This window comes from Bidens hawaiensis, unplaced genomic scaffold (assembly GCF_021521415.1).
Source record: "Bidens hawaiensis isolate Kalapana, Puna unplaced genomic scaffold, B.hawaiensis_p1.1 tig00028295_1, whole genome shotgun sequence".
NCBI lineage: Eukaryota > Viridiplantae > Streptophyta > Magnoliopsida > Asterales > Asteraceae > Bidens > Bidens hawaiensis.
Genome location: NW_027494617.1, coordinates 258,014 through 266,455, shown reverse-complemented (window position 1 = coordinate 266,455; position 8,442 = coordinate 258,014). Strand labels below are relative to the sequence as shown.

The window sequence follows — 8,442 nt, the reverse complement described above, 5'->3', positions numbered from 1 at the left end:
GGCAGCCCCTAGCAGAGTCCAAGGGGTAGAGCCCCTGGCTGGGGTCGAGCAGACCTAAAAATTTTATTTACATTAATTGTCTTAACACATTTTTCATTAGGATTTTAATTTATTATTTAATTCACTAACTCATTTTATATAACGAATTAAGCCTAATTCGTTATATAACCTTCCTTAGTTCGTTATCCAGATTCGTCCCTTATTATCATCTGATTCGTCATTCCAGTTCGTTATCTGAAAATGACTTAATTCATTACCTTATTCATAACGAATTGGCGAGTAACGAATCACCTGATTCGTTATCTGGTTCGTTAGCTGATTCGTGATTCTGGTTCGTTGCCTAGTTCGTTATCTTAGTATAACGAATGGATAGATTCGTTATCCATTTACACGAATGAGTCCCATTCGCGTAACGAATTGATCATCCCTAACGAACTACCAACAGTTCTTATCCAGATCTTTGACTATAGGGTCAAAGTCAAAATTGATTAGAACATCCGAAATCAAACTTATCCAGATCTGCAATTAGCACCTCAAATCTCAACGAAATAACACGAGTTTGGTATCCATGAACTCGTAATCAGATCGCCTACAAACCCTAACCATCAAATCAGCCAAACTTTCGTGTTTGAGGGGTGCTATTTGAGCATATATGTTATGGGTTCTTTAGGTTAGTAATTAACCTATCGATCGTTAATGGTTTTCAGCAAGAATAATCACATTTGGTTCGTTTTTACCATATGTATACAGATCTAAGATTATCTAAATGAATCCGAACCTAAATAAATGATTTTCGATTATAAACATACCTTAAACGAGTTAAACTACGAACACGAGCTGGTCCTTGATGTAGGTTCGGTTCGTCACAACGTTCTAGCACCAAAAATCTCAGGTTTTCAACTTCGGATCTAGGCTCGGGTTAAAGGATGGTGTCTGTGTGTGTTTTTGATGGTGTAGGCTATAGTGTAGAGATGGATAAATATGGAATGGTTTAGGGTTTAAGGGGTATTTATACTCCCTTAAGTCAATGGACCTAAGGCTCATTCCATCTTATCTTCCATCTTCTAAAGTCCAAGCCCAACCGCGTACAGTTTATTATCTAAACCGAGAAACGACACAATATAAAATAAACGAAATTTATTTTATTATTATAACCAAAAGTAGGATGTTACAAATCTTATGTTCCAATGGCCATAAATTCCATAATAATCGAGGTAATAGAATTTTAGATGATAATTAAGATTAATAAACGAAGAGTCGTTTATTTTTAAAAAATTAATACAGAAAATATGGGTATGGGCCTAATGGAATGAGTTTTTTCTATTGGATCATGTTAAAAATTTATAAAATTAGCCAATATCTTTAACAAAGTTATAGAAGTTAATTAGTAATTTCTATTACTGATTTGTTACCAAATTACAATTTAAAATCAGTATTTTATAAAAAAAAGTGATAAATATATGTTACAAATAATTAATAAATAACATTTTTATTTATGTGTTACATTTAGTAAATTATAATACAAAATATTTTAAAAATATACTATATATTTGTAATACAAAAATTAAAACGAAATCGTTGTATACAAAATTAGACAAAAGTTGAAAAGCAAAAACTAATTTATTGTTATATTAAAAACGTGTTAGAAAAAAAAAGTTGAAAAGCAAAAACTAATTTATTTACTTGCATGTCATATTACAAATTATTAGATTATATATAGACCAAACAATTAAACGGATTACATTAACAACAATTCCAAAATAACAATATTTTGTCTTAAATTAAGTTTATACATAAATACAGATTTCATATACCAAATGTAACATTAAATAGGTCAATAAAGTACAATTTAACACAATGGTATTAGAATATTTATTTATGAACATTCAACCTATTTTTGTATTTAGTTTTTAATATGGTCAATTGATAATTTATATAATGCATAGGAAGCATATGATAGTATAGATAAAAATCAACTAAACATTAAGTTAACAAAATTAAATAAAAACATAAATATAACCAAAAAAACAAAGAAGAATAAATTGTTCATCTCAACCAACATTTAAGCATAATCGTTTAAAAAAACAAAAGAGAAAAACCAAACATTGAATATCCAAATGTCTCAAAAAGGTTTAACATAACTGTAAACCAACATAAATGAAATTGTTCACTTAAATTCCTTCTCGACTTTAGGAGTTAAAAGTGCTGCACCTTCGCATGATTGACTGGTGGTTCACATTTCTTCGATAGTCTTAGACTTCAACTTAGTGGCCGACATGCTATCATCATCGTCAACTTCAAAAACTTTCACCAGTTTTCTCTTAAGTTTATCGTCAGAAGACGTTGACATTCCTTTTGTATCAGTTGCCAAATCCTGAGCATCAACATTTGAACTTGGAGTTTGATTATCTCCAATATCAGAAAGTTGTTATTAAAAAAGTAAGAGCTAATAAACAATCATGTTACACATCTTTCTGTTAACTATATTTATAAGTTTGAACTATTATATTAAAGAAAATATCCATACCTTAACAGAAACCGAACTGGATGACTGGAATTCAGAATTAGATGCTCCCAATGTTACAGGAGTAGAATCTAATTGCTGATGAGACAAAATAGGAAAATCAACATATGTTAGTTGAAATAGTTATAAAATTGAATTTAATAATAAAATAATTAAGAATATATTATTATCAAACGACCATTATGCCTTTTCTGTAATTCTGTGATAATATTAGTGTCATCAGTAAGCTTGTTTATACCATAGTCCTCGACATTGTTTCTGAAGTTGAAATTTGCCACATCGACTTTAAAAGCAAATATCTTTTCTAAGAGACAGTCCAATTCAGCAGTGAATCCACCATTGTCAACCTTATTTTGTAATAAAATTAGATGACAAAGAAACATATAAAATATTAATCGTTGTTAAACTTACAATCTATTATATAGATGCCAATGTATAAATAACAGAGTATTTTAATTGAAAACAAACCCTCAATCAATTCTTTTGCTGTTTTGTTAGTCAACATTTTAGTATCTCTATCAAACAGAGTCAACGACACAACTCCAGTTGAATATTGCACCCTTATCTTGATCTTGAACCTAAAAAAGTTTATAAATAGGTAAATAGCAAGAAAAACATATACTTTTACAGTGCACAAATTACACATTTGAATTTGAATTCAATAAATACCCAGGTGTAGGGATGACACCTAAAACATTGCATCTTACTGTTTTGCATTCATACTCCTTTCCACCTTCACCATTATTTTCCATGAGCTTACGGCTACAAGTATTACAACCAATGTAATACCATTCCGTGTCTGGGCAGATGGCCTTAATTGTACCAAGGATAATGATACTTTTAGGCTGGATTAAAGTATAATGTTAGTTAATAAATATTCAATTAGGATTGAAAAATACTTATGATAACATTAAGAGTTTATTAATTAATTTACAAATATAATGGTACAAATATCTCTGATGTTAAAAAAATCTGTTGCTCTCAAAAACTCATCATCAACAGAAGACAACATCTTCACCGGAATCGGTTTACGAACAGAAACATCATTGCCATTTAGCAAAGCCAACAAACTACAAAATTTAAAATTGAATCAATTTAGGAATAAGTAACATTATATGAAATTTAAAAAACTAAATACATAAATAAAAATATAATTATTGGTTCAATAATATACCTGTTTTTATATTCTTCTATTTCAAATAAAAAGTCGTTTATAAAGAAACGGCTAATATTAGATCCAAAAGAATTGGACACATACACTTTCTCTATCAAAATTGAAAAATATACAACGACACATTAGTTTAAGTTAGTGACATGTTAAAACTCAAGAAAATTCAAAACAGTAAACATACTTACCTTTACCATCAGAACCGGTGTAATACTTAACCCTATCAAACTGCAGTACAATAATGGCCTGGCCTTCATCAAAATGTTCAAGTACATATTTGGAGAGCTTAGACGCATAATGATCCCATAGTGTGAGATACACACAATTTCCACTGAAATAAGAGAAGTGTTACAAACAGTAATAAGTATAAATCTTTTATTACAAAAATGTCAGCAAATGTTATGTTACAAACATTAATAGTAATACCTTAAATCACATATCTCCATTGTACGCTTGTTTTTGTCCTTGACGTTTGAAGCATTGCTCTTGAACACATGAACCACGTGACCAATAATATCTAAAACAAACAAAAATAAATAAATAATTAATTAGCAGATTTAATGGAAATCTAACGCTAAATATATAAATCAGTTTATTTGAATGAAAACTTTTATATACCAACTGTGGATTTCAAAGAAATATCTTTATTGATTAGTGATGCAAAAAAATCATCTTAAAACCAAACAACCGACTATCAAACTCCTGACATGGATTCACATGTGTGTTTGGTCCCAACGCCAATTTGTTGGAACAGTCAATCACACGGTAATTAGATCCGTTTAGACCAACGCTCGGATTAACTATAGTCAGAGTTGAGCTTTCCTTGAGGGATCTTTTGAATCTAAAGATATCCTGTTTGTAAACTGTTGCTTGGATACGATTCTCCTGTCATTAAAGCCAAAAATATATATGAGAATTAGAATTTCAAGTGAATCAATAATTAAATAAAAAAAGTAGAATCTGTAACATATATACAGATTCATAATTACATACCTACATTTTCATCCATGAGCACCATTTCGATCAGAAAATCCTCATTCACATTTTTATTGTCTTTAATGCTCCAAAGTCTTATAACTCTAACCTTAAGAGTTGATGGTGATGTTTTTAGAACATCAATCTCATTAAGCATGGTAAATATTTGAGCTTCCATTGTCCTATGAATAAAATTAAAATTTAACAGATTAGACAAAAATAATTGAAACATAAAAACAAATATTAAAAACGGGAGGATCTTACATTGTTGCAGAATTTTATAATTCATAAAAGTATGATAAAGGCTTATGTGATTAGACAGATGTTATATAGTAGGATGTAGAAAATAAAAATTTTGGTAAACGTATTATGTTTAGAAACTTTCTAAATATAGTTTGAATATAATTTAAGCGGTTAATTGTAATTCATTATTCCAAAAATAACCGCTTAATAATTTTATGAAATTATATCTATAATGTATTATTATACAATAAAAATCTTTTAAATATTAAAGGTAACTTAAAACCATTATTAATATAATTAAACCGGTTTACTGAATTTTTTTTTCCAAAAATAACAGATCGAATATATTGAAAATTTAAATTTAGAATGTATTATTATACAAAAATATTTGATTTCAATATTTAATGTTAGAATTATTTTATTGTTATATATTGATTAATGAAATCAGTTACTGAAATCATTAAATCTTTACTTAATTACTTAATTACTGTTATTATCGCCAAATTTAAAATTATTTGTTTGTTTTACAAAATCACAATTATGATTTAGAAAGCTTACTAAACTTATAATCTTAACAAAATTAAAAGTTTATGTTTTTTGATAAAACTAAAAATAAATTGGCCGAAAAAAAATTAACGGAAATTAGCCGGAAATCATAATTAAGATTGGACAAAGAAAACAATTATAAATTTCACACAAATAGATCATAAAATTGGTCGGATATAAATTAATTAAAATAATATTTCCATAACAATACAAAAACCATCGGGGAAATATATTGAACGGAAATTAGCCGGAATTTTAAAAACAAATATTTGAAAAACAAAACTATAAGAACAGGTTAGCCGGAAAATTTTAATACTAGGACAAAGAAAACAATTAAAAATTATACAGAAATATATCAACAAATCGGTTGGATATAAAGTATTGAAGGAAAATTTTGCCGGAAGAATCAGTCCACATCAGTAAACAAAAAAATTATTAATTAACCGGAAGAATCAGTAAACATCAGTAAACATAAAATATGCGTATAACAGATTTGCCGGAAAGATTGAGAATTTTTTAAATAAAATAACTGTATTTGTAAAATTGGATTGATAGTTACCTTCAATATAATCATCGGATAATCAAATCCCAGTATTTTGATTTCTCCAATCGGTTCGAATCCAAACGGCACAAATAGGGCTCGTATTGTTGATAAACAATGTAGAGGTTCGATGGTGGATCTGAACGACGGATGTAGGATTCGTATATTCATCGGAAAGTTAGACCGAAAATCAGTGGTAGAATTGATTGTAGATCTCGCCGCCTGAATTAGGGTTGGTATAATCATCGGGAGATTAGAGAGAGAAACGGTGGTGGAGATCAATAGAGTTTGTGAAAAAAAAACCAGGTTTTGATTTTTTGTGAGTTTGGAGACCAGGACACGTGGCGCAATATTAGACCTTCTGAGAATGGTAACTTGATGACTGGATTGCACATGTGGACGGCCTAGTTGAAGGCCATGTGTTCACATTGTATTGATTTAATAGTATTTAAAAATTTATCGCATTCGGAGAGGTCCATCATTTACCAATTGTCACATGACAATGGTTTCACCGACAACTCAATTAATCCATCATGGTAACCAACGCCTGATTCGCATGACATCGGTTTAGCCCACACATCATTATTGTTTGCAATATTTACATGCTATGGTTTGATTGTTTATACTCACAGATAACAGTTTTCCTCTTTATTTATATAATTGTATTGTAATTAAAATGGTGATTTTCTCATTCAACCTCGTGTTGACAAAAATATCTATTTTGTACGCATTTGCAGGTTATCAGGTTGAATTGTTTATCAAGATGAAGATTACTTAGAGATAACTTTTGGGATATAAAACTTATTCAATAATTGTGTGATCTTGTTTTGTAATTTATTTGAACTTGATGTACTTAAATGTAAATTTTTTATTTAAAGTAATTAATTAGATGTTGTCACTTATAATTGCATGATAGTACTTTGTGAGCTGTGAACAATCAGTTCACACCCCGGCATTTCCGCTTGAGGTTGAGGTGTGACAAGTCTTCACCTAGGCAACCAAAAACAAATCCATGTGCTCTTCGTGGGCAACGCGGACAATATTGTTGGCGCGAGGGGCCGAATATCATAGAAGAAATAGAAAATACAATAAAAAAAAGAACAAAAATTATATTTAATAAAATAAAGATAGATATAAAATTAGATGTAGAAGATTTCTAAGCAATTGACAAATTTTGTGATTAAATGTGTTCTTGTAATTTGTTATTTTAAATTAGCAATTTGATCATGGTTTATATTTCAAAATAAATAGATAAAATGTAAGTACGAGACCTCTTTATAAACTGTAAGGCCCCGTTATCGGTGTCATACATTGGACGTTGGATTTACTCATAAACACAGTTCTAAATATCAGAGTTAATTAAAACTTTCGCGCAATGTTAAAACTTTCATAAAATGTTACACAATAATTCTTAACTTGTCTTAAACAACCATCTTGTCGTTAAAATTAAAACATTATAAATATAAAACATCTTGAGTCTTCAAATGCCAGCCTCTTATTCTTTTGCCATGTGCCCCTGCTCAAGCCAGCTGTCTCATTCTACTCACCTGCGTGCATACTAAAAGTCAGCTACGCTGAGTGAATTCTAGTTAATCATACAACATACAACACATTCATGACTACCTACTTTCGTACATACTTCATACTTTCATACATTAATATACTTACTTACTTTCATACCTTCCTTCATATTCACACCTTATGTTTTAAAAACATTACGCCCTATAACCTTCACATATATTATTAGGGTATGCAACCCTTCAACCTTCGCATATATTATTAGGGTATGCAACACTTTAACCTTCGCATATATTATTAGGGTATGAAACCCTTTAACATTCGCATATATTATTAGGGTATGCAACCCTTTAACCTTCGCATATATTATTAAGGTATGAACCGTTTAACCTTAGATTACTTTTTACAATCATTATCATTATCATTATCACATTCATACGTACCTTTCACAGTATCATGCATACTATATTCATACATACTTCCTTATTCACATACTCATATCATACATACTACACTATGCTTCCCTTAACAATACGTGCAATATCCGAAGATCGTTCACGTACCATCAAGCATGCATTCATATTATAAACATAACTATCACATTCATCATTAGGGCATACACTTACCATTTAAGGTAAGTGTATTAACATTCACATTGAGTATGCACACAGCCCCGGAAACATAACAAGGAAATGGGGCTAGAAACTCACCTAAGCTCGGTTACGTTCACCGTTAATGGTTATCCCTTTCTTTAGTTGTGCATGGCTAATTGTATAGCTATTACGCGTATTAATCACTATCACTATCCATATCGTATTTCTAGTTTAATTATAACCCTCAACGAACGGGAGTCCGGGGGAAGCGCCCCTGGCAGCGGGGTTATAGGGGCAGCAGTCCTAGCGGGGTCCAAGGGGCAGAGTCCCTGGC

At 30.2% G+C, this 8,442-nt stretch overlaps 1 protein-coding gene across 1 annotated transcript; it reads right to left on the bottom strand.

Moving 5' to 3' along the window:
- Window positions 1–2,233: 2,233 nt before the first annotated feature.
- LOC143576774 (uncharacterized) lies at window positions 2,234–4,138 on the bottom strand. The gene is made up of 7 exons (XM_077060800.1): window positions 4,119–4,138; window positions 3,881–4,023; window positions 3,699–3,789; window positions 3,459–3,594; window positions 3,194–3,369; window positions 2,993–3,102; window positions 2,234–2,409 (listed from the first exon to the last, which is right to left on the bottom strand). The coding sequence occupies exons 1-7, from the start codon at window positions 4,136–4,138 to the stop codon at window positions 2,234–2,236; spliced, it is 852 nt and encodes a 283-aa protein (XP_076916915.1).
- Between the last annotated feature and the right edge of the window lie 4,304 nt (window positions 4,139–8,442).

Coding starts and splice junctions, on each gene's coding strand:
- LOC143576774 (XM_077060800.1), bottom strand. CDS start 4,138: ATGGAGATATGTGATTTAAG. Junction 4,024..4,118: donor ATGGAGATATGTGATTTAAG/GTATTACTATTA, acceptor CTCTTATTTCAG/TGGAAATTGTGTGTATCTCA. Junction 3,103..3,193: donor GGTGTCATCCCTACACCTGG/GTATTTATTGAA, acceptor AAACTTTTTTAG/GTTCAAGATCAAGATAAGGG.